At 40.9% G+C, this 26,964-nt stretch overlaps 2 protein-coding genes across 2 annotated transcripts in view; both read left to right on the top strand.

Annotated features, from left to right (window-relative positions):
* The first annotated feature begins 2,953 nt into the window (after window positions 1–2,953).
* Window positions 2,954–25,181, top strand: C12H2orf42 (chromosome 12 C2orf42 homolog). The gene is made up of 9 exons (XM_060251002.1): window positions 2,954–3,103; window positions 7,221–8,055; window positions 9,070–9,180; window positions 10,393–10,494; window positions 11,904–12,008; window positions 15,887–15,994; window positions 23,131–23,231; window positions 23,530–23,692; window positions 24,598–25,181. The coding sequence occupies exons 2-9, from the start codon at window positions 7,233–7,235 to the stop codon at window positions 24,804–24,806; spliced, it is 1,722 nt and encodes a 573-aa protein (XP_060106985.1). The 5' UTR covers window positions 2,954–3,103; window positions 7,221–7,232; the 3' UTR covers window positions 24,807–25,181.
* Window positions 13,400–26,964, top strand: part of LOC132580283 (hexokinase-2) — a 388,522-nt gene continuing 374,957 nt past the window's right edge. The window contains exon 1 of the mRNA XM_060250998.1: window positions 13,400–13,408. The gene's annotated coding sequence lies outside the window, so the exon portion shown is untranslated. The remainder of the gene's footprint in view (window positions 13,409–26,964) is intronic.

Here is a 26,964-nt window from a genome sequence, read left to right on the forward strand (position 1 = left end):
GGTCAACTTTTGTATGTCTCCTTCTTTGAAAGGGTAAAAAGGCAGAGATCTATATATGACTTATAAGTGCAGTTGAAAAACTTTGGTTCTTGCATGTGAATATCAGATATATTTAGGTTTTTGAATACACAGTCGTCTCTTTTTCAGAGACATGTGGAGAAGACATCAGTCTTACTGTTAGCAATTTTTTTTACTCACATGGAGTAAGTTTGACTTGACTTTAGCATGTACAGGTAGAACTATAAAATCTTGTAGCATTGTGTAAATCAGGCTGGAGTACGAGGAATGCTCCAGTGAAGCCTGAAGGACCAGCCTAGATAAAGCATTTTGAATTGTTTAGAGACCAGAAAACAACTCTTGTTATTCTACCTCTTTGAGCCTTCAGAGTGCAACTCCCTCTCCTCCCAAAAAAAAAAACAAAAAACCTGCCAAAAAACCACCCACCCAACAATAAAAGAAATGCCCATAGTACAGTATTTATTTATATTAATTTTGGAGTACTGTCTTTTTGTTCTGCCTCAGTTGCATTGGAGCAATTTATAAAAGACTGGGTTTAATCCTGTGTATTCTGTGGACAGAACTAATACTATGATGCAGTGGGGGTTACCTTTGTGGCTGTTCTGCTTGTCTTGGTTTCATCCCCCTCATTGTTTGTCTTTGGGGAATTTATTCATGGAAAGAAGAGTTCTGGGAAGCTGTTCTGCAACTTGAAAATATGCAAACGAATTTTATTTTGCTGTGGGTGGGGGAGAAGAAAGGAGAAAGTGCAGGATGAATGTAGAGTAATTATGTAGTACATGACTATGTTCACAACTGGCATTTCATCAAGACTGAGCAAGGCCAGAAATTGCATGAGTATCTACTGATCAGTTCAGTACAGCTGTGCTTAAAATTTGGCTGTAAAGAGTTGAATACAAATCTCTCAGAAAATAGTTAACCTTGTAGACAAGAGTGCCCCCCAATTCGAAATAAAATCTATTGAAGAGACACTTTTAACTCTATAGAGATGCCTGTTCAAATTTACACATACATCTTATAATTTGTGGTTACCACCTCTGCCTGTACAATTCTTTCAAAAGAGGACATTTTAATAGATCTGAGGTGAGTTTGGTGCACTGGAATTTTCTGTATTTGTGTGTTTTCAGCAATAGAACTGCCCAGCTTTTGGTCTACTTAAATAAATTTCCTATCAGTAAAACAGAATTAAGATACTATTGCCCAGTTCTTTAAAAAAAATAAGGGGGGAAGTTTCTTTGCATCTTGTCAGTGCTAATTTTTCTGTTTTGGTCACCCAGGAAGAAATTTAAGTCAGGTTCTCTTGTTTTCCATAATCTGAGCTGTAATGCATTTTAGAAGCATGAATTATTTGAAGGAGTAAAATATAGTGTTCTTGAAAATGGTGAAGTTGTAAAGGTATGATAAAAATGAACTGATAGGGAACCCTTAAGAATGAGGTGTACTGCTTAGCTGGTATTCTGTGATTAAGACTGAGGCTGGGACTTGACAGATGTAACTCCAGAGTACCTTCCTCTCTGCTGTAACCAATTAATAGTACCTGAAGGCAAAATAAGTTGACAATGGTTTGAGTCCATTTCTTCACACTGTCACCATTCTGCTATTTGGTTCAAGCATGTGTACATGTGCCTGTGCATTTAAAAGGGAGTTTTCTTGATGTGAGAATCGTAAATGAAAGAATATCCCAAATAGATAGTGAAGGAAAATGAAACATTCTGGAGGTTTTAGTAGCAGCCCATTTTTATGTTTGTATGAACATTTAAACGCCTCATTTGAATTAATGTATTTTGACATTTTGTGTTTAGAAGTTCAAGTTCTTAACTCCAGAAGCCGTGACTTTTGAAAGCCATTAAGGGTGTAAATAAAAGATGTGAGCTTGCATATTTTACCCTTTGTTTACTTTACTACTCAGATTTCAGCACAGGTAAAGTTCCTTATCTAGGCCCTAGGTTTGGAGAGCTAGCTCTTCAAACTACCTTGAACTATGCTACTGAGCTTGGTGATCATCAGGTGGAAATGTAACAAGTTGGCATGATCCCAGGGAATTGCATCTCATGTCCAGTAATGCTTGAGAAATTCTAGAGTTGTAAAGAAAAATAAAATAGAAGCAACTATACATGTGCTATGAAAATCAAATTTATCACCTGTAGCTGAGAGGATGTTCAGACTTCATGACATTAAGGATTGTATGGGTGCTGCAATTCACTATCACTCGCAAAAGCACAAGTTCTGCTTCATAAAAGCTTACTGTGGAAAAATAAAGTCACTAGTTCTCTGAGCTGTAAAGAAAAAAAACCACGTATGTGCATAAAGAAGACTGCTGTTCCAGCTGGTGGAACTGTAGAGCAGGGGGGATAGTAAGAGTGTTGGACTAGCTATCTGGAAGACCCAGGTTAGAATTCCTTCTAGTGCTATGAAAACTTGCTGGATGACAACACGCAGCTGAACCTACCTCACAGGGTTGTGAGAATACATTGGAGAAGAGAATGAAGTAAGTTGCTTTAGGTCCACCATGGTGAGAAAGGTGGGGTATACATGAATTAAATGGTTGGAAAAGTTTGATTCTAAGCCACGCCTCCGATTCAGCAGCATGTAACTTAACTGTAGCTGCAGTGCTTGAGAAGCTTTTGCTTATGAAAACATTCTTGGAAAGGATATGTTAACATGTAAGGGAAGAGAGTTCTGTCCAAATTTATGTAGGATATGAATGTAGCAGGGAAAGGTTAAGTAGCATATGCAAACTGCTAGTCAATGGTAGGATAAATCCATAAAGAGGGTTACAAATAACGCAAACATCCTGATTTAGAGCGTGTTAGGCCTGTTTCTTCCGTTATAATGACAGGCGTTTCCGCTGCAGTTCGGCATCAAGTCCTGCTACTTCATACGGAGTTTAAAGGGGCACAAAACTACATTTCCAATCATGCCTCGGATGCGGGGCCTCCTGCACCTCGTGGTTCGGATTGGCCTATGAAAAGCGCCGTTACAGACAGGGCTCGTACTCCGTTTGTAAGGAACCATAGTGGAGGATGTTCGCTGACTCCCCTCGCTGGTTGCCGGGCTGGAACCCGATGCTAACGAGGCCGCCCAGGTAAGGGCGATGCAGTGGGGCCTCCGGCTTGGTCGGAAAGGGGAGGGGTCCTGCCCGAGGCCCGCAGCTAGAAGCGGCAGGAAATGACGTCAGGCCGGATGGAGGCCTTCCAGTTCGGGCCTAAGTTTCCCCTATCTCGGAGTTGTCATAGCAACAGAACCGGGTTTATGATATCATTTAATGTCACGGCCTAATGTTTATCCAAGTCATACGTCATAAGAGAACTGCTGCTGTGACGCCATTTAAGCATGGGCACCTGATTCCCTCCCTTTGGGATACCTGAGGCCACATACAGATGAGCTGCCACCTGGAGCGCCTCTTTGTGTGTGTGCAGAGTCCCAGCCTTATTGAAAGGACCTCTGGGAAGGGAAGTTAACCGGGCCTTCACGGAGGCTGCGACATGGTGTAAAGGCAACGTCTCCCCTACGTGTACGATGGGTACGAGTGGCAGTGTCCCCGTACCGGTTTGCGGGCTTTATGCCCCTCCGTGTTTGACAGCTGGCCAAGCGCTTAACATGCTGGGCTGGCCAACGCAATTCCGGGTGGACTGGGTTGCCACCTTTTCCTGTCCTTGCCCCTGTTTATGTAACAGGCAGCTGCATAAAACATGGCATCTGCGCTGACTGCTGTAGAATTAAGATGATGGGAACCTACTTAAGTTCTGTTCGAAGCACATATCCTGACCATTAAAAAAAAAGTTGTGACCCTATTATAGGTACATGGGAAATAATATACCATCTTATATTAAAGCTCCATAACATATTTTTGTCTCTTGATATTTTAATTGTTATTTGATATTTATGATTGTTGCATCAGTCACTGTGGTTGTGGAAGTACCTCATAGGACACATGGATTAAAAACTGCTGTCTTAATGGCCACTTAAGTCAGTGGGTTAAAATATGAGTAAACACCTTTCCTACACCACCAACATACACACACACTGGTGGACTATGGAATGATATATCCACTTATATTCCAATCCCTTATGATTACAAGGAAACTGGAAATTCTGGTATGAATCTTGGCAGATAAGTTGCACCTCTGCTAGATGGGGGAACTTGGCTGTTGTAAGCATTGATCTGAGCAGATCCTTCCTCCAATAGCAGCTACAGACTCTCAGAGAAACAATGAGAGCAGATTTCCACCTGTCTTTCAGCAGTAGCACTCATTAACAATAGCACCCATTCCCAAATTCCTAATATTCATGATCTCCCAGTAGTCCTAATGACAGCTTGAGAATCCAGACATGAGTATCAACATTCTGCATGTGTCTTTTGGCTATTGTGACTTCACTGCAGTGTCATAACACACCATCTCAATGCAAAATGGCTTTATTACAATGCTGCTGGGTTGGCTGTCTATGTTGTGGCCAGAATTCTGGGAGGATTTGTGGCAACATCAAGCCTCTTCATTTTCTTTTCCATCCTCAGTTCCAGGGCTACATGAAACAGACATTTTGCAGAACTGTACATTGTTCTCACTGTTTATTGCTGTGACTTGACAAAATCCCCTTGTACAGAAGGCAAACCAAGGATCTGGTTAGAATGATGTAGGGTTTTACTTTCTCCACTTTTGTTGTTGTCTTTATTATTATTAATTAATGTAATGGTTCTGTTAATCCAGTCCTTGTGGGAAAGTTTAGTGTGGAACAGCACTTAGAGTTTCAGATGGGAATCAGGTAGACCTCGGTTCAAATTTTCACTCTGCTATGAATCTCCCTGGGGACAGTCAGTCTCTCAGCTTGAGTTTTTTGGGAGGGAGAGCAGTGTTAAGCTAAAATCCCTGAAATTGATAAGCCTACCTCAAACTGATTCCAGTCTGAAAAGTGATTGCATGATCCTTAGACTGAGGATGTTTTGAATTCAACTCAGATGCAATGTTCCCTCTAAGCTGCAGAGTTTTATGAGCAAAAATTCAACTTTGTGAGCTCCTGGCATTAAAGATGTGAGCTACTGGCATTAAAGTTGTGAGCTACTGCATAAATTATTGTGCTCTGAGGTCATCCTCCCTGAGCTAAGACAAAAATGTGTGAGCTGGAGGCTAAAAATCTGTGAGCTAGCTCATGCTAACTCAGCTTGGAGGGAACACTGCTCAGATGTTAATAGAGTTTGTTTGATATAGAATGATTTACGTTACATTTTTCTGATCATGTTTTTAAAAATAGGGATGCAGACTGAAATGGCCAAACTTGTATATTTTCATATGGTTGGAAATGTCAAACCTGCATCAGAGGGCACCTGCAAGGCGTCATTTCTCTGTATCTTGCTTTGGTCGTCTCCTCAAACTATTCCCTCTTCTGATCTGTAGTTGTTCATTCCTCAACTGAATAAAAGTCTTAGCTTGTGTAACTACACCATTGGTTTTAAGCCATGCCTCCAATTCAGAAGCAGTGCTACAGTTTGGGAGTTGGACTAAATGACCTTGGAGGTCCCTTCAAACTTTATGATTCCCTTTATTGCCTGTTTCTCTGGCCTTTCCCTTCATACCTTTCAAGTTCTCCCATAGTCAAAATTTAGGTTACACATCTGAAGAAACCCAGACCTAGGTTTCTCTGAGCCTCCCAGCCAAGCAAGCAGTGCCCATACTCAGGGGTCCCTGAGGTTAAATATACATAAGAAGACCAAACCTTTAAAAATACAGGTTTATTGAACAGACAACATTGAGAATACTATATGGGACCATGCTGGGTTCAGTTTTGTCAAGTTATGCTCCACTCAAAATAATTCAAATTTTAAGAGCTGTTTTTCATTTCCCAAATAGTGTCCCCAATGCTTTGCTATGTCTAGAAACTGGACTGTTGATAGTAGAGCCCAAAATAAATCTGGCTTCAATTAATATATGGCTCAAGCTTTGCCATCACCCTTCCGATGTTACCTCACTAATTTTTAAGGATGGGTACTGTTCCACCTGGCTTAGGGCTATCCATCACAAAGTGACCATGTTGGGCTTTTCACTGGAGTCCCTCCAGATAATGGCCCTAGACCGAGCTAGGGGCATAGTTAAGCGAGAATGCTTGACATAGTGAGACAGAATGATATCACTAAGGTTTAAAAATTTTATGCCCTTCTGCAGAAGAGATACGTGGTGGCCCCGGCCTCTTATCTGATGAGTTTGACAATTCCATCATATAGAAGGGCCTTTTCTGGGGCCTGATGTAACATCTTTCCATCTGCAGTAACTGAGGGTCGATATAAAAAGGTGCCTCTGGCTGAGCGTGTCTGCCCATGCAGTGCAGGTAAGGTGGAAATGATTAAATGTACTTTGTTTGGGTATAGCCTTTATAATGGAATACGTGCCAAATACCTACAATTCATATTGGCAAAATTTAAGGGCCTCTTGGAATTTGAAACTGGGAATATATCCCTAGCAGATTGCAATCCACAAGTCACTCTTGTGTGTTCTAGATTTCTACTCACAGCTTCTAGAATCCACAAAGATTATCTAAAAGAGCAATCCTGAAGTGCAAAGGACTTCTGTATCCTTTTGTCATTGGCTTGACATTAGTTCTTTTTAAAATTAGTATAATATTTTATGTAATTATCTGTATTACGTACAGCTTGTGCTTCTTTGAATGTGCTCATATTGGCTATGAGTTGTGACATTAATAAATTTGAATTTGAAAACTGTGCATTGTGAGGATGATGCTCCTCCAGAGGTAACCTTCCCAAGAGGCAAGATGAGGTAGCCCGCTTGTCTCAAGCAGCGTGTTTGTTTTCTTTAAAAGCAGAGAGGAAGAGGAAAATGCATCTTATGCAGGGGGCACAATTTCATGGAAAGTGCAGTGTGTAATGCCCATTGAAATAAGCAGAAACTACATCAGAGCACTATCTTTCACTTCATTTCATTGGAACTTGTGCACCTAATGTTGATTGGGATGGGATGGATGTGCCAGTTAGAATGGCTTAGGCTGGCCACATGCTTCTCTTTCAGCCTTATTCCTGGTGCTTTTATTTAAAAATTGTTAAAACACGAGCAGAGAATAGCATCATTCAGGGAACACTTTTGGAACTCTTTTTTCTTAACACTTGCATAATTTGAAGTCTCTTGAAGGTTAAGTCACTAAAGATTCAGAGTAACAAATCAATGTTTTTCACATCTTGGTGGGTTTTTCTGTAGGCTCTGTGAAAGATGGAATCAAACTCTGTAAGGAGTAAAGTCCCAGCTTTCTTATCCGACTTGGGGAAAGCAACCCTAAGAGGCATAAGGAAATGCCCCCGCTGTGGCACTTACAATGGTACCCGTGGACTGAGCTGCAAGAACAAGACCTGTGGCAACATCTTTCGCTGTGGTGCATGGAAGCAGGCTGGTGTTGATGCAGTTAAAATTGTCACCGGCTCAGACCTGCAGGTCTACTCAGTGCGTCAGAGGGACAGGGGGCCGGATTATCGATGCTTTGTAGAACTGGGAGTTTCAGAGACCACCATCCAGACCGTAGATGGGACTATCATCACACAGCTCAGCTCTGGACGCTGTTATGTCCCATCCTGCTTGAAAGCAGCCACACAAGGAGTGGTGGAAAACCAATGCCAGCACATTAAACTGGCTGTGAACTGCCAGACAGAGGCCACCCCACTGACCCTAAAAAGCTCTGTCTTAAACTCAATGCAGGCCTCACCAGAGATGAAGCAATCCCTCTGGCAGCTGGCGACAGAGCCCACGGGGCCTCTGGTCCAAAGGATTACCAAGAACATCCTAGTGGTGAAGTGCAAAGTCAGCCAGAAGCACAACCTGGGGTATCTCCACGTCTCTTTTGCTCACAAAGCTGGTCCCAAGAATGTGATGGAGCACCGCTTTTTCTGTTCTTGCCAGTCCTTGAAAGCCAGCAAGGCCAGCTCGGCCAAAGAAGAGATGGGCCAGAAATGCATCCACTTCTTTGCCTGCATCAGCGCTTTTGCTAGCGATGATAATTTGGCACAGGAGTTTGTGGATTTCCTCAGCTATGATTCCAGTGGTAGGTAAAGGCAGAGAATGACTGAGAGATGGCTTAGACAAAATATGGGTTTATTTGTTTGTTTGTTTGTTTGTTTTTATTTAGTTTTCTATCCCACCCTCTCTGTGAGCAGACAGAGTGGCTAACAATCATCTGGGTTGACAGAATCCTCCACCCTGGAGTGTGCTGAGTGTAATGAAATGTTTGCCCTTCTCAGAGGAGGTTCCCTAGGCCTTCTCTGGTACTTGTGAAGTCATCAGGCAGATAAAGTCTCAAGGCAGCCTAGTAGTGGCAGGGAGGATGGGATCCCACTTCAGTGTGAAGCAGCGAGTCCAAAATCCACATTGTGCAATCTGTTTAAAGCTATGCCATAATTTTCATAAATACAAACAAGATGTGTCAGTTATTCATGTGTCTTTCTGTTCATTGGGCAAAGCACTGGGAAGCAGAAGCAAATCCCTACACTGCCACAAGGTCCCCTGGGTAACCTTGGGTTAGGGTTGCCAACTCTGAGTTGGGAAATGTTGGGATATTTGAAGGTGAAGCCTAGGGAGGGAGCTCAGCAGGATATAACGCCATACCGTCCACCCTCCAAAGCAGGCATTTTCTCCAGGGAAGTTGATCTTTTTAGTCTGGAGATCAGTTGTGATTCTGGAAGATCTCCAGGCCCCAACTTGAAGCTGCCAACCCATAGCTGTTCTGAGCTTCTGGGAGAAAGGATGGAGTAAAAATGCACTGTATAGAAAGACTACATGCTGAGCTGTCATTCTGAATAATTCCCACATAACTTTGCAAACAAAATCCTATAAAACTTGCTGCAAAAATTAAAGCTGGAAATTCAGCAAAGGAGCCAAGAAAATATTTGTAGGAAGGAGGCCCCTATGACACTCTGTCCCTTTGCTTGTAGCTCTGAAATCCTTCCGTGTGTAGCAGAAATGAAGAGAGTGATCTCATAAATCTGATAGTTGTATGATGACAAAATGCAGACATTTCTAAACCATCAAATGCTTAGCCTTTTCTCTCTCTTGACTCTAGGTCTGAAGCCAATTATAGGAGCCCAGCTTGTTTGCCAGCCAGAATCTGCTCTGCACTCCACACAGGCTGCTGCCTCCAAGGCAAAGAGGAGGAAAAAAGATGAAGTCGTGGGTGAGTGTCTCACAGTGCGGTCTTCTGCAGAGTTATTCCACGTGAGGCTTGAGGAAGTCTTTTTCAATGTATCTGAAGAAGTGTGCATGCACATGAAAGCTCATACCTTGAATAAAACTTGGTTGGTCTTAAGAGTGCCACTGGACTCAAACTTTGTTCTTTTGCTTCAGACCAACTTAGCCATGCACCAGAATAGCCCAGAATAGTGGAATTAATCTGGAGTAACTGTGCATAGACTTGCAGTGTTTCTCGTTTGTTCTTCTCAGCAGGTTAGTGCTCCATGTTGACTTCTGATGCCCTTCCCTCCTGTCTGCTGGGCCTGTTTCAGGCATTTGCCAGGACCCTGAGATTCTGAAAGTGGTATGAGCATTCTGCCATTTTCACTGCACAGAGCACCTCAAAATCTTAGAGGCAGCTTGGCAGTTTGCCTACTGTTTATTCCAATAAAGGCTAACTGGAACTTGAATTTGCTTACTGAAGGGCATCAAGATCCTGGCTTCATGGCCAGGTCCCTGTGAAATCAACAAGGGGGAAAAATCCTAATTTCTTAACTCTTATCGACAGATTTCATTTTGCCAATCACAGAAGTGTTCTGAATTTCATTATTATATCTACTGATCTAATTAAATAATATACAGATCCTGATGAACAAATTGATTCAGTATAAGGCAGCCTCATGTTACCAAAAAAGTGATGTCTGCTGTCTCTAGGAAAGGCGGTTTGTGAAGGAAACCAGAAACCTGTGTATAGGGCCTATTTTTACGGGGCAGTGTCTCTGTGATGTAATCCTGTAAATCCTTCCATGCTTTACTTGTTCTCACATATACACACCCATGTGGAGATATCAAACTGAATAGTTCTGTTAGCTTTTAGTAGATGGGTTCATGCTAAGTGAATCTAACTACAGGGAAGGAGGGGGAGCATTTGGTAAGAACAGGTAATTGAGTATAGATTAGTAATATTTCCCTGAACATGTTAATTCTGTAAAGCCTTGACAGATTTTGGTTTTTTCCACTCTCTGCTTTATTGTACATTCTGAAAGTGGGAAATGTAGATGAAATGAAAATTATTGAGATAGCTGTTGTGCATGCCTTGTAGACGTGCTCCCACAAATGCAGCTGGGCTGAGGGAAGCTGTAGACAAATTCTGAGCTCATACCTTAAATAAAAGCTTGTAGACAAATTCTGAAGCTGTTTAAAACTTGACTTTAAGGCATGCAAGCAAGTAGTCCCCTCTTGTCTCAAGATCTGGCCAACAGCAACCTGAGGAAGAGTGGCCTGAAAAAGCCATCAGTTGCTTCTCTTAAAAAACAAGGTAAGTTATGTTTCAGCTAGTGCAGGGGTGGGAAACAGTGGGTCTCCAGATGTTTTTGCCTACAACTTCCATCAGCCCCAGCCATCATGGCCAATGACTGGGGCTGATGGGAGTTGTAGGCAAAAAACATCTGGAGAGCTGTTCCCCACCCCTGATGTGTCTCCCCCCCCCGCCCCCCAATCTCTGAACACAAATTTGGGAAGAAGCCAGAGAGCAGTTTCTTTAGAAGACCCTGTGCTTCACCTAGAACGTGCTACTTTTCAGGGTATTTCTTTTAGAGGAAAACTTGGTCTAAGCAATGCTTCAAGTATCTTTAGTGTTTTGTGGCCTTCCCTTGTACATGGACCTTGACGCTGGAACACACAGCTTCAGGCAGTGCAACCCTGCGCAGAGTTACTCCCTTCTAAGCCCCATTGTCTTTAGACTAGAGTAACTCTGTATTGGATTACATTGTAACTCTCTAAAAGCTGGAAGCTGCTTTTCAAAACAGGGCAGGGGAGACTGAGGATTCATCTGTCCCCCCTCCTTGCCCTCCCTCACTCACAGTTTTCACTCTCTGATACTGTGTATAAATTCTGAGTTTTGTAAATCTGCTGTGATCATGTGCTTCAAGAGCAATCCAAATGCAGCAGGCCAGCCAGGTATAGCGGACCACTGCATATACCTCCTATTTTTGTAGATCAAGGATGTAGCAAGGATAGGAAGTTTCCAAGTCATACCTGGTGCTTTGTGGGTTTCAAGTAATGCTGGCTTATGCTAGGACCACAGGGGATGCAGAGCTATTATGTTGGATGGGAGTGGGGGGCAATATGTTGATCTCGGTTTGTGGTCTTGACTTAGAGCAAATAAGTTCTTGCGTGCTGAGCTTGACTTTTCTTAACTGGAAGTAAAGCCCATGAGTTTCAATAAGACTGCCTGCCAGGAAAGTGACCTTAGAATCAATTTGTATGCCTGGGAAGTGCTTAGGATTGTTTTCAGTTAGGGGTCTGAGGCTCCAGTACTATCCAGCAAGTCCCTTTCTAAACTCAGGCCTGGATTTCTTGGGTGGCTCAAGTTCAGCAAAGTCAGCCCACTGAACCACAAAACCAACAGGATGGGGCTTTGCAGTTGCAGCAATTCCACAGGAGATTGTGATGTTGAAAGATGCATTACAGGCCAGGGGAGAGCCTTTCCTCTGTAAATACCCTTCCTTGCCTGTTGTCATGATGATCAGTTCTGGCCTATAATTTTTATCCCACCTTCTATAGAAAGTTCAGTAGTAGTCAGAAACAGTAATAACCATTTCTGTAGATCTGGGTGAGGTGGGGGGTTTTTGTGTATGGGGGCGTACACGATAGAACGATCAGTGTGTTTCTATCCAGCTTTGAATTTTAAAGTTTTGTAACATGAAAGCCTTTCCTTTATCTTAGCTTGCAATCAAGTGCTTGATGAATCGCAGGTGATGTTGTCTTTCCAGGAGTGGCTGGCCAGTGTCACTGAACGCATCCATCAAGCCATGCATTATCAGTTTGATGGTAAGTCACTCAGGCCAACCGTGCGGTCTTTCTTGAACGGCTGTCCATATCAAAGGATTACACTTATATGAGGGAATCTTCTTGCACAGCCTTTGTACGTGTAGTGATTTCCCCAGAGGTAGAATTACACTCTCTCTATTTTGCTTCTGAGGGCCAAACTAGATGGTATGGCATCCGCAGGTCAGACACCCAAGCCATGATAGAGAAGCATTTGGACATTTAAAAGTCCCTCCTTTCATTTTGGCACTCGAAAAGGTGCAGGGGTGAGGACAAGATTGCATGGTCCTCCTGTGCTATGGGCCCAATGAGGATCTGGGCTCTCACAGCATTTCAATGGCTGAATTCGTCTCTAAAATAGCATCAGCATGCACAAGTATGCTGGGTTTGGCCCTGGGACTGAAGACTGGCTTAACAGCCACACAATCAGTTGGGAAGCAGACTTGGGGTTTAATTTACATGTACCTCTTCTTCTGCTTTGTGAAGCTGTAAAGCAGGAGCTCCCAGTAGGGTGTGCCCGTAGCACCCACTTATACCTTTCCTGGTGCCTGCCAAGTATTTTTAGGAAATGGGCAAGGCCAGATGGGGTTTTCTCAGCAAGGCTTCTGATTGGCCTTTGGAGATTCAATTGGCTGTTCAGATTTTTGAAAACCTTTCTTCGGCAGCCAAGGATCTTCACTGTGTGACTGAAGGTAAGCTGCAGCAGCCATTTTATGTCTGGCTCCACCTCCTGTGGCAGCTATTTTTTGGTGGACATTTTGTGACTGCACCCACCATGGTGAGTCAGAATTTGAAAGATGCTTGCTGGCTCAGAAAGGTTGGGGACCCCTGCTCTAAAGCTGAAGCCTCTTCAAACTGTATTAATTGCTTGGAATCTTTTAGAAGGTCTCATCCTCCCCACAAGGGGGTGCTCATGTATCACGGATTCAGTGAAACTAAAGGAGAAGCTTACACCTAGCATGTGCAGGGCTGGAGCATTATGAAGAATGGGAAGGCCTTGCTGACAATCTCATTCTTTGGGAAAAGGAAGTGTTGCTTTAGCTCAATTGAATCTGCAATCCATTCCCTCTAAAGCAACGTTCAGTTTGCTAGAATGCATGTCTGTTGTATAACTGCAAAGCTGGGCTTGGGTTCTGTGTGAGCGTGCGTGGGACCTGTTTTTGACTTCTGCCACAACACCACAACTGTTGGCTCGAGCAGGTTCTTTTATTTTCCACGTTAAATTTTTACCATGTTTTTATTGAGCAGGATCCCTACATGAACCCCCAAGTTAGTTAACTTCTAGCCAGCGAGCTCTTCTAGTGGTACTGATGTATTGCCCAGTGCAGGCATTGGCAGCCAGCATTTGTGCATTTGTTGAAATCTCCTCAATTCTCCTGCTACAGGATCATCAGAAAACGAGGGGGGGGGGATGTCTGCTGGGTGCTCATACTCTATGCAGACCGATTCCCATAGGGTATAATGAAGAATTGACCTGTGGGTATCTGGGGCTCTGGGGGGCTGTTTTTTGAGGAAGAGGCACCAAATTTTCAGCATAGCATCCAGCACCTCTCCTCAAAATGCGCCCCCTCGCCCAGATTGCCCGGCGGTTTGGGCTGGGTTGCCATCAATATGCAGATGACACCCAGCTCTATCTACTAATGGACGGCTGGCCCGACTCCACACCAGGGAATCTCGACCGGGCTTTACAGGCTGTTGCGACATGGCTCAGGCTGAGTGGGCTGAAACTGAACCCAGCGAAGACAGAGGTCCTTTGCGTGGGTCGCGGCGCTCTGGGAGGGGAAATAGCTCTCCCGGCCTTCGATGGTGCGCTATTGAAAGCAGCGCGCCAGGTAAAGAGCCTGGGTGTTTTACTGGAGCCTTCACTATCAATGGAGGCCCAGATAGCAGCCACTGCCAAGTCAGCATTCTTCCATCTGAAGCGGGCAAGGCAGTTGGCCCCTTTCCTCGAGCGTCGGGACCTCGCAACAGTGATCCACGCAACGGTCACCTCAAGATTAGACTACTGTAATGCCCTCTACTTGGGGCTACCTCTGTGCCGGACTCGGAGACTGCAGCTAGTGCAGAACGCGGCAGCCAGGCTGTTGCTGGGACTCCCAAAACGGGAGCATATACAGCCGGGGCTGCGTGAACTGCACTGGCTGCCGATTGTATACCGAGTCCAGTACAAAGTGTTGGTCGTTACCTTTAAAGCCTTATATGGCCGAGGACCTGCCTACCTGAGGGACCGTCTTTCCCCATACGAACCCCAGAGAGCACTGAGGTCAGTCGGGAAAAATCTAATGACCATCCCCGGGCCGAAGGAGATAAAATATCAGAGCACCAGAGCACGGGCATTCTCGATTGCGGCTCCTACTCTGTGGAACCGACTCCCCGAGGAGGTGCGGGCCCTGCGGAACCTTGAGCAGTTCCGCAGGGCCTGCAAGACCGTCCTTTTCAAATTTGCACACCCGGACTGTTAGGAAGATCAGAAATTAAGGAGCCGCCAACGCGGTTGAAGAACTATACCGCAGAATAACTCTATTTATTGAACTGGTTTTAATGTTATTAAGTTTATTGTTGATGTTTTATATTGTTAAATTTAAAGGTTTTATTATTATTATTGTATGTTTTTATAAAATGTTGTTAGCCGCCCTGAGCCTGCTGAGGTGGGGAGGGCGGGATAGAAATAAAATTTATTATTATTATTATTATTATTATTATTATTATAAAATACTTCCCAAGTTTGAAAAAGATTGGACCATGGGGTCCAATTTTAGGAGCCCCAAAAGAAGGTGTCCTTTTCCTTCATTATTTCCAAATGGAGGGGAGGCATTTAAAAGGTGTGCAGTCCCTTTAAATGTGATTGCCAGAACTCCCTTTGGAGTTCAGTTGTGCTTGTCGCACCCTTGCTCCTCGCTGCACCCCAAAGACCCCAGATATTTCTTGAGTCAGACCTGGCCAACCCTACCTTTCATAAAGGATGTAAAACCTTCTTTTTCGTGCAACCACTGAAATAAACATGAGGTTGTTTTTTGCTGCAAATATTTTTGTGTTAGATGTTATATATTGTTTTTATGGACTCTCATAAACCACTTTGAAAAGGAATAAATGCAGATTTGAGAAACATTTAGATTTTATTTCTATGAGGCCCATCAGCGGTTGCATTGCAGTTTGGTATTTTCTGTTTTAAAACCCTTCTTCTTATTTCTGTTACGTGAGTTCTGTATTCTTCTGAGGTTGCCTTCTCTTTTTTTGGCAGTCTCCAAGGCATTGATTCCCACTTTGCATGTAGCAAGAAGGCATGGAGCATGTCAAAACATAAGCAGAGTTATACTCTTCTAAGTCCATTGAAATCCATGGACGTAATAAGTACAGCTCTGCTTAGAATGGCCATGATGGATGCAGCTGCTACTCAGTGCCCAGCTGTATTTGGACGCTGTGGAGAAATAGGAAAAAAGCCTTTCCAACAGCATTGAACCTGGAGCTAATACCCTGTGTGGAAATTACTGAAGATCTCCCTCCCTTGCCTCGCCTCGCCTCCCTCAATCCCTCCCTCCCTCAAGTATCAAAAGGGCAACAAAGAATACCCCTTGCTCCCACACCATGTATTTACAGGCTTTATGCAGCATGATCACAAAGAGATGGTTCCTCTCTGAAGCTTGCCTTAAAGACCCCATTGGCCCCTTGTGGATACATCTGTTTATTCGCTAATAGTTAATCTTTGCATTATCCATTAAAGCAAATATGAATGGCTTTGTTTGAGTTGATTGAATGCTTATGTCTTTTAATCTGTGATAAGGCATTAGAACTGACCTGTCTCAGATAAAATTCTATATGGGTATTTTTCCCCTTCAAACAACTTCCTGTTTGTTTGTATGCATGTATGTGATTTTATACAGGCAAACCAGAACCACTGGTATTCCATATACCCCAGTCTTTCTTTGAAGCCCTGCAACAGAGGATTTCTGTTGGGAGCACCAAGAAGCTGCTTCCAAATTCAACCACAGGTACCTAATATTTTTAGCCCTTTCCCCCCTGTAAGCCAATTGTGATAAAAATTGACTGCATATCAATGCCAAGTCATCGTGGATCAGACAAGTTGAGCCAGTTTTCCCACTAGAGCTGGACTTTTGAATGGTGCTGCTTGAAGGGCACTTGGTGTAATTAGTAGACTGATCAAAGCCACCAAGTAATACACCGTCTTACAGTTTGCAAAAATATATTACAAAGATTGTGTACAACACATAGTAAACAATACAATATTGATAGAGGCCAGCGGTGCTAAGGCCTTTTAAAGTAACAGAAACCCTAAGGGGGCCAAAAAAAACCCGTCCCCAAATAAATAAATATAAGTCCAAACTTGGAAATAGTTCAACTGAAATTCACAAGGTGGGTGCTCATAAAGAATGTAGCTTCAGTGCAGCCGCTTTTTAAAAAAGATGTCTCTCTAGATTTTGATGACGTTTCAATTCCTTCTTCAGTTTTAACAGCTCCATTTTTTAGGAACCCTATTCTACATTCTCTAATCACAGCATTAAGCTTCTCATTTTCAGTGTGAACATTGGGAGCCCAATGTTCACACTCTTTGAGCCCAGTGTTCACACTGAAAATGAGAAGCTTAATGCTGTGATTAGAGAATGTAGAACAGGGTTTCTAAACAATTGAGCCGTTAAAACTGAAGAAGGAATTGAAACATCATCAAAATCTAGAGAGACATCTTTTTAAGAAAGCGGCTGCATTGAAGCTACGTTCTTTAGGAGCACCCACCTTGTGAATTTCAGTTGGACTATTTCCAAGTTTGGACTTATATTTATTTATTTGGGGATGGGGGGGGGTTTTGACCCCCTTGAGGTTTCTGTTACTTTAAAAGGCCTTAGTACCGCTGGCCTCTATCAATATTGTATTGTTTACTATGTGTTGTACACAGGACTTCTGGGATTTGGAGAATGCTGAGCTGACCTGCCTCTTTAAGGGGGGCAGACTGGAGCTTCTGTTCGGGGTAGTAAAGGGCAAATTTTTGCCTTCTGCCTACTTTTCTCAGAGATTAGTCCAAGATATGCACAGGAAACTTTGAGGTGATTTACCTTGGCTAAAAGGGAGTCCCCGGGGGGGGCCTCGTTTGAGGCTTTGAGGGATCCCCGGAGAAGAGTTGCATATTCATCATCTGCAGAAGCTTACATTTATTTGACATAAGCTTGACAAGATCCTAATCTTCTTTGAGACTGCTAAACATCTGATGCTGTACGAGACCAGTGTTGATTTGGATAACCTTAGAAAAAGGTACTGATTGCTATCTACCATTCCGGGACTATTTTAAAGCAAACAAAATAATATTAGAAGGTGGGAAAGAGAAAGTTGGAAAGCTTGGAAGAAGAGAAGAAGGGGTGAATTTTGGACTTTGTTAAATTAAGGACAGTGTTAAAAATTGGAAAGGAATTTATTGTTTTGTCTACCTGCAGTCGTGGAGTGAAAGCACCATCGTGGAGTGAAAGCACCATCGTCAGAGATCTGCAGTTTCTACAGTCAACACAGGAAATATGTCAAGTATCGTGAGACTTTGTTACCAGTGAGAACGTGACTTGGGGCAAGCAAAGCAGGAAGTAACTATTGAAGAAGTGGACCTACTCTAGGATTGTTTTACCATAGAAAAACATCGGCGGCCCTTACTGGGAGGCTAAATTTTTTAAAAAATAATATCTGAGCCTGGGAAGATCGGAGGACGGCGAAATTAGGCTCATTTGAAAGGGCATGTTCTAATCTATCAAACTTGATAGTTGAAATTTAATTTGGTGATATCAAATTTTTCGCTGTTTTTTTTAATGTCAGAGTCAACGGTAACCCGTGCAAGGGCTGCCTCACTGGAGAAGATGCAAGATCAGTTGGAAGCAATGGAAGCTAGGATGATGAAAGGTGTGGAAAAGATCATAAATGCTTGCAAAAAAGAACTTAAAAAAGATATTGAGGACTTTAAAAAAGAAATGGAAGAGCTTAGAAAGGAAACAGAGGTGGTGTCAAAAAGAGTGCAGGAGGTAGAAGGGAAAGTTAAACTCCAGGATTCCACCTTATTAAAAATGCAAGAAAAAATAACAATCCATGACTGTAAATTGTTGGAGACACAAATACGTCTGAGAGGAGTACCTGAAGAAGAAGGGACAGACTTAAAAGAACATGTAATAAAAATAATTGCTGATTTCTTGGAGGAAGATCCTAAAGGGACTAGAAATATGTATGATTATATGTATAGAGTGAATTCATCATATGCCAAGAACAATAAATTACCAAGAGATGTGGTTATAAGATATATGACAAAAGAAATGGTGGGGAAAATCTTGAATAAAAATTTTGAAAAGACATTGATAGTGGGAAGAAGCAGAGTAAGAATAATGAAAGAATTGCCAAGACAAGTGATAAATGACGGGAGAACATATAAGAAATTAACAGAAAAACTACGTGACAATGGAATGAGGTATAGATGGATTATACCTGAAGGTTTGAGCTTTGAGCTACAAGGAAGAAGGATTACAATTACAAATACAAATGCCTACTTGAGGGACCATCTCTCCCCATACGAACCCCAGAGAGCGCTGAGGTCAGCTGGAAAGAACCAGCTGAATATCCCTGGGCCAAGGGAGGCCAGATTGAAGACGACTCGGGATCGGGCCTTCTCTATTGCAGCTCCACTACTGTGGAACCAACTCCCGGAGGAGGTGTGGGCCCTGCAGTGTTTAGACCAATTCCGCAGGGCCTGCAAGACCTACCTCTTTAAAATAGCCTTCACTTAATGCTGAGTCAAGATAGATTCGCTGGAAATGTTTTAGCCACTGAATTTTATAAAAGATCGGAGTTATAGCACCATAATGTTAATTTTAATACGTTGATTTAATGATGGTTTTATATAATTGTAATTATCGTGTATTATGGTTTTACTGTACATTGTATTTATGTTGTGAGCCGACCTGAGCATGCCTTGGCGGGGAGGGCGGGATATAAATAAAAAGTATTATTATTATTACTACACAGGAGCTGTGTAATTTTTATGAAGAGAATAAAGAATTTGCACCATGATGGATTATAAATTATTATCTTGGAATGTAAATGGACTAAATTCACCACAAAAAAGAAAGGCAATATTTTATTGGATTAAAAAACAAAACTGTAATATAATTTGCTTACAAGAAGTTCATATTAAACAAAAGGATTATAAATTTTTATGGAATAAACAATTGGGACTGGAATTTTTTTCATTGGCTGAACAGAAGAAAAGGGGTGTGATTTTTTTATATTAAACAAGAATTAGACCCAAAAATAATATTTAAAGATAAAGAGGGAAGATTTGTGGCAGTGGAAGTAATAATAAATGCGAAAAAACTTATTATTGGGACTGTATGCACCAAATGGTGCAAAAGATGTTTTTGTTAAAGACATTATAAAACAACTTGATGAAGTGACATATGACCAGGTCATGATGATGGGAGACTTTAATGGAACAATTCAGAATACATTGGACAGATCTGGGGGAAAAATAATAAAGAAGGAAAATTGCCAAAATCCTTCTTTGAACTGGTTAAACAAGAAAACTTGGAAGACATATGGAGAAAATTTAATCCTGAAGTACGAGATTATACATTTTTTTCAGCAAGACATAATACTTTTCCCAGAATTGACATGTTATGGGGTACAAAGGACTTAGGCCTTATAACTAAGAAAATAGAGATCTTACCGAAGATAGGTCCAGATCATAACCCAATATTATGGATTACAAAATTGTCTAAAAAAGTGAGAAGATGGAGATTAAATGAAGATTTACTACAAAATAAAGAATTAATGACAACTCTAGAAAATGAAACGAAAGCTTTCTTCCAAATAAATGATAAAGATGATATAGAATTTCAGATGGTGTGGGAAGCCGTAATGAGAGGAATATTGATTACATTAAACTATAAGGACAAAAGGGCAAAAGAAAAACAGATGTTGGACATTCAAAATGAAATAAAGAAAAAAGAAGGGGAACTGAGGAAAAGGCCAGGGAAAAAGAAAATTATAAGGGAGATTACAATACTACAAGCACAAATGAGACATTTGTTAAATAAGGAATTGGAATGGAATTTGAAAAAATCACAACAGAAGTCCTTTGAGGGAGCAAATAAACCTGGAAAGTATTTGGCCTGGCAACTGAAGAAAAAGAGAGGAAGTAAAATTATTAATAAAATTGTGGTTGATGGAAGAGAGATGGTAGATCAAGATGGAATAAAGAGAGAATTTTTTCAAGTACTATGCTACATTATTTAAAGGTGTTAAAGTAAAGAAGGAAAGGATGGAAGCGTATTTGCAAAAGATTAAAATAGCACCCTTAACTGAATATATGAAAAAATGGAAATTGAAGCAGCGATTAATGCAATAAAAATTGGGAAAGCACCTGGGCCAGATGGATATACGGCAAAAAATTTTAAACTTTTTAAAGAAGAATTAGTACCAAAACTTCAAAAATTGATGAATATGATAAGAATAAAAGGGAAAATACCAAATACATGGAAGGAAGCTGTAATTTCTTTGATTCCTAAGGAAGATAGAGATGTCACAAATGTAAAGAACTATAGACCAATTTCATTACTAAATAATAAGATATATACAAGAATTTTGTCAGAACGACTTAAAACAATATTTGATAAATTTCATAAAGGAAGACCAAATGGGATTTCTCCCTAAAAGGCAAATAAGAGACAATATTAGAACTGTTGTAAATATTGTAGAATATTATGAAAGATATCCAGAGAAGGAAGTTGCATTATTCTTTGCGGATGCAGAGAAAGCTTTTGACAATTTGAACTGGGACTTTATGTTTTCAGTAATGGAGAAAATAGAGTTGGGGGAAAACTTTATAAGAATGATAAAGGCAATATATACTGAACAACGTGCAAGGTTATGTATAAATGCAGATCTTACAGATGAAATGATAATCAGCAAAGGTACAAGACAAGGTTGTCCGCTTTCACTTTTGTTGTTTATAATGACTCTTGAAATTTTATTGATGCAAATACAAGATGATAAAGAAATAGAAGGGCTGAGAGTTAAAGGATTTATTTACAAATATAGAGCATTTGCAGATGATATAATGTTTATAAATGAAAATCCTACACAAGTAACACCTTTGTTGTTAGCTAAAATACAAGAATATGGAGAACTGGCGGGATTTTATGTTAATAAAGAAAAACCATTTTTTAATGTAAAAATATGCAAGTAAATAAACAAAAGGAGTTGAAGAGACTAACAGGATATGAAGTTACCTCTAAAGTAAAATATTTGGGTGTGGAAATAACAATGAAGAATATTGACCTGTTCAAAAATAACTATGAAAAGCTATGGTGTAAAATGGATGAAGATATGATAAAATGGAATAAGCTTAACTTGTCATTGCTTGGAAGAATAGCTGCAATTAAGATGAATATTTTGCCGAGAATAATGTATTTGTTTCAAACCATTCCGATTGTGAAAGACAGTAAACAATTTAACAAATGGCAAAGGAAGATTTCGAAATTTGTATGGGCTGGGAAGAAACCAAGAATTAAAATTAAAGTTTTAATAGATGCTAAAGAAAGAGGAGGATTCCAATTACCAGATTTAAGATTATATCATGAAGCCGTTTGTTTAGTGTGGATAAAAGATTGGGTGACGCTGTTGAAGAAAAAACTTTTAGTTTTTACGCTTATATGTATCATGGGAAGAAAAAGATGGATAGTTTTTTTCTCTCACCATTATATAAGAAATAATTTGTTGAATACCTGGATGAAATATAAGAAATATGGTGATGAAAGAAAACCATTATGGATAGTGCCAGCAGAAGTGATAAAAATAACAGCTGAGAGGTGAGGAAAAATGGCTGTCATACAATCAACTATTAAAAATACAAAGTGGCAAAATAGAATTGAAAACTGCTGTGGAGTTGAATAACAAATACAATTGGTTTCAAATGCAACAAATAAAGAGTTTGGTGGAAAATGATATTAAAACTGAAGGAATAAGACGAGAGCAAACAGAAATGGGAAAAGTTCTGCTTGGAGATAATGAAAAATTAATTTCAAAAACTTATGTTACTTTTAAAATGGTCTACAGAAGATGAAGTAGTGAAATCTCAAATGATTAAATGGGCAATAAATGTAAATAAAGAAATACAGATGGATACATGGGAATATTTATGGAAGAACTCTGTGAAACTTTCAACATGTCAGAGTATTAAAGAGAACTATTTTAAAATGATGTATAGATGGTATATGACTCCTAAAAAGTTGGCAAAGATGAATAACAAGATGCCAGACAGATGTTGGAAATGCAAAAAACATGAAGGATCTTTCTACCATATGTGGTGGACTTGTGAAAGAGCGAAAAAGTATTGGCAGATGATCCAACAAGAAGTTTCTAGGCTCTTGGGATATGAATTCAAGAAAGCTGCAGAGACTTTTCCGTTGGGATTACAAATGGAAAAATTTCCAAAACAAGAAAGAACTATAATTTGGTAGTTGCATTCAGCTGCTAGGACACTATGCGCAGTTACGGAAGCAAGAAAAAAATACCAGAAAAATGGGATTGGATTGTAAAAGTTATGACATAGAGTGAGACGGACAAATTAACAAGAACTTGAAGAGACAATGATTTAGAAGATTTTAAAAGGGAGTGGAAAAAATTTAGAAGTTATGTAGAAGACAAGTGGAAAGTAAAAGGACTTTGGACAATTTTTGATAATGATTAAACTTTAGAAGAAAGAAGAATATTAATTTTAGTTGGGGTGATTAGAGGGGTGATTAGAAAGAAGCATATGGGATAGATGAAAAGAAGTTATTAACGGAAATTGTTACCATATGTTATCAATAAAATTGTTTAAAATCTATGTGTTATACACAATCCTTGTAATATATTTTTGCAAACTGTAATACGGTGTATTACTTGGTGGTTTTGATTGGACTTTTGAATGGGGCAGATGATATGGGGTGGGGGAAGGACTGCAACTGACAAGACCTGGTTCCCAGGATCCTGTCACTGTACATGGAGCTGAAGCAAAGACCCTCCCCATAAAATTCTGATGCCATGTCTGCAAGCCTTAATAGTTAGCTTGAAAGTTGACATTGCTAACAAGCTCATTTGCTTCCAGCTTTTGTCCGGAAGGACGCCTTGCCTCTGGGTACCTTTTCCAAGTATACCTGGCACATTACCAACATCTTGCAGGTCAAACAGATCTTTGATACTCCTGAGGTAAGACTTATTTGTCCAGGACCTTCCTTTGTTATCTAAATAGAGTTGAAAGGGATTGATGGAGGGAGAAAGGAGGAATCCAAGCAGGTCCATTCAAATAAGCAGATTATTGTTGGTAGGTCTGGATTTGGTTGATAAGGGCCTGACCTTGTATGGTGGTGTGTGGTTTGGCACCAGCATTCTAGAACTGTCTTGTGACCTGGACTGTTGCATTCTGAGACTACAGGTGGTAATCAGGCATCAGTAAAAAGACAATTTTGTCCTGTTTCCAGCCCCTGTTCTTGGTTCCTCTTCCCAGATGCCCTTGGAAATTACCCGCAGCTTTATTCAGAACTGGGATGGCACTTACGAGCCCTTTAGGTGCCCCAAAGTTGAGGTGGAAAGCATCCCAGAGACCTACGGGCGTCTGGAGAAGCAGCCAGTTCTCCGGCCCTTGGAGCTGAAAACCTTCTTGAAAGTTGGTGAGTCCACAACCCAGTCCATGTACAGATGGTCTTAGGGGGTTAACCATGGAACCCACAGGTTATCATGACAAAATTTCTAATAGACACAAAACATAATAATATATTTGTGAATATGCAATCAGTATTCACTACAGTCATAAACAATATACAAATCTCTGTTCGATACCCAGTAACAAATCAATGATAAATGAAGAATCTCAATAGTGATACCACCCACCAAATGTACCAAACGTTCAAAGGAGCATCAAAGTCACAAATAAATCACGGTACTCTTGGTTACTTCAAAGGAGCAACATTTCAATAAATTGCCTCAAAAATCCATAATCAATGCCAGGGAGAGTTAGTTAATCTTGATGCAATTTCTTGGAAGTTTGAGTAAGTATGAATTCCTATTTATGAATATTGCATTATGGTGTGTATTATTGAATGTATTCTCAATATTGTACTGTGGATAATCCCATTCCTGAAGAAACTGCTTTTCAAATGACTGCATCAAGCTGACTGTTCACATCGGGATTAACTATCTATAGCATGGGTTATGGAAGTGATTTCTCCCATGTTATGAACTATAAATTTATGAGACTGTGGATGTGATGTTCCTTTGAACGTTTGGTACATTCGGAGGGTGGTACCACTATTAAGATTCTCCTTTTACCATTGGCTTGTTACTGGACATTGAACAGAGGCTTGTATGTTGTTTATGACTTTATTAAATATTGATTGCAGGGTCACAAATGTATTATACGTTGTGCATAATAGTAATTTTGTCACAATAATTGTGGGTTCCATTGTTACCAATTTCTTTTGTGGCTTCTCTCATTTGTGGTCTTGGGATGGGGTGGTGGCATGTATGGTATTAGAAGAGGTTCTCTAATTCTCCTTTCTGGTTTCCCTCCTGCCAGGCCACACCTCCCCAGATCAGAAGGAACCAACACCTTTCATCATTGAGTGGATCCCTGATATCCTCCCCCAGTCCAAAATCGGCGAGTTGAGGATTAAGTTTGAATATGGCCACTATAGGAATGGCCACACCACCGAATACCAGGAGCAGCGGCCTTCCCTGGAACAGACTCTGGAGCTCATGCCTCTCACCACCATCACATTTCCTTGAATTCATGTGCTTATCGCACAGCTTGGTTTGCACAGCCACCCACTCCACAGCCACTTGGCCTGTGCCGGTTATGAGTACTGAATTGACTAGAGAGGTTATAAGGATCTGGAGCTCAGTGAGGCTTCTGAAGTACAATGGTAAATTTCCCCTGTCCTACAGGTACTATATTCCATTCCAGCTCTCTCTGAAATTCTTCCCCGTGGTCTCCATTTTTACCTAGAGGTCAATCTATCTTCTGTCTTGTCCTGCCGTTCCAGATTGCAAAGAAGACTGCTCACAGATGGGCAGAAGATTTGGCTGTTCTACTGCACTGTAATTCATTTACTGGCATACCTTGCAATGTATTTTTTAAAAAATAAATTAAGATGGACAGACCCCAGTGTTCAGTCTCTCACATAGTCATGAGAAAAAGGGTGAAGAGGAATATACAGTCTCTTGTCATAAGCTGGCAATTGTAGGTCTGAAATATGCAGATCAAAGTGGTTCCTGTCCCAATTTACCTCTCGTCAGATATGTTAAAACCCAGGATGGGGTGAACAAGTTGCTGTCTCAGGCTTGCCATCTATAGCAAAGAGTGCCCAGCTTGCTGGCAGAGGAACCAGCCCCTTGGAAGTGAACTTCTCAGAAAAAGTGAAGAGCATCAGCTGTGGCCCTGGAGCACAGGGGTCAATTGTGTTAGGGAATTCTGTTTGAAATTCTGTTTATCTCAAACAGTGCGATGAATCACTGGATCAAATCATCATTGAGAGGCATTTAACATGAAAAAGCAAAAACATATTTATTTCTACAGGGAAAGGGTACTGGGAGGTGAAAATAACAAACACTATAGAACTACATGCTCACACTAGAAGATCATGTGCTTAATGGAGGCTACTTCCTCCTTCTTCTTGACCTCTGCGTGAACAAAGGAAGTCACCTGAGTAACTGACCAAACAAACAAAACAGGTTTTCCCGCTTCTAGACCTTGATTGACAGTAGTCAGTATCTTCTTCCTAGGTCATGCAGACAATAGGGAATCAGGCACAGTGTTAACCCTGTAATGACTGGAACTTTAGAACATTGCAAAGGACATACAAAACAGATACATATTTCCAACACCCCTTCTCAATGCCTAATGTGCAAGTCATTATACATTCAATAGTCATTACTCATTATTCACTGTAACATTCACATCAACTAGATTCATTATTTCACGTAAACATTCAAATCTAGCACAAGGTAATGGCTTAGTAAGTATATCAGCTACTGTAGCAGCAACCTTAGCTGCTGGTGGTCAGACAGAAACAAGGCCACAGGCAAAATCAGGAAGAAACAGCAGTTTATTTAACGTGTACACGGACCCCAGACCAGACTCAAGTCTGAACACATCTGGGAGCCCTGATTGCAGGAAGGTCTACAGTTTTATAGTCACAGACAATCATTTCCAGTAAATACCTGCCCAATTACAGGAAAGGACAACCCCACATCCTATACATCATTACAAGTGTCATATTACTAAAGGAACAAGGAGGAGATAGGGAGGGTCTTTCCATACATGGCATTGATGTTGCTAACACTTTTGCAGCAATATCCTTCATAAAAAACACATTTGCCCCTTTGACCTGATACCAAGATTTTCCAAGGTATATGACTCAATGCTTATTCCAGCAAGTTTCTAGTTCCTCTTTTCGGCAGTTGCGGTGAGCCAGTGGGTCAAAGATTAACTTCCTCTTTTGCTGCCTTACGCTTCTCTTTCCCTACTTTTGGAATCTTGAAGGATTATTTCAGAGACACCTAGCAAGCACTTTTAAAATCTCTTTGCCCTTTTGCTTTCTTGCCCTTGTGCCTAATTAATGGCCTTCAATTTACCTTATTAAATATATTTTTATTTCAGCCCTGCTTCACTACCATAGCTTCTGTACAACAATATTCTATCTTAATCAGCCCCTTCTGGTGTAGATCTTTCACTAGCTCACATTTAATACCAATAGATCTACTTCTGGCTGTTCTACTTTCCCCTTTGCATATAGCAATACAAGCTTGGTTATCTTCAAACATTACAATAGGTACAGGTTCTTTTATCTTGAAGTTTTTCAGCAGATGAAAAATCCATTCAAGTTCACTGCAGGCACTGGCTGCTGACACACACTCAGCTTCTGCTGTAGATTGTGCCATTATA

Source organism: Heteronotia binoei, chromosome 12 (genome assembly GCF_032191835.1).
Source record: "Heteronotia binoei isolate CCM8104 ecotype False Entrance Well chromosome 12, APGP_CSIRO_Hbin_v1, whole genome shotgun sequence".
Lineage (NCBI taxonomy): Eukaryota > Metazoa > Chordata > Lepidosauria > Squamata > Gekkonidae > Heteronotia > Heteronotia binoei.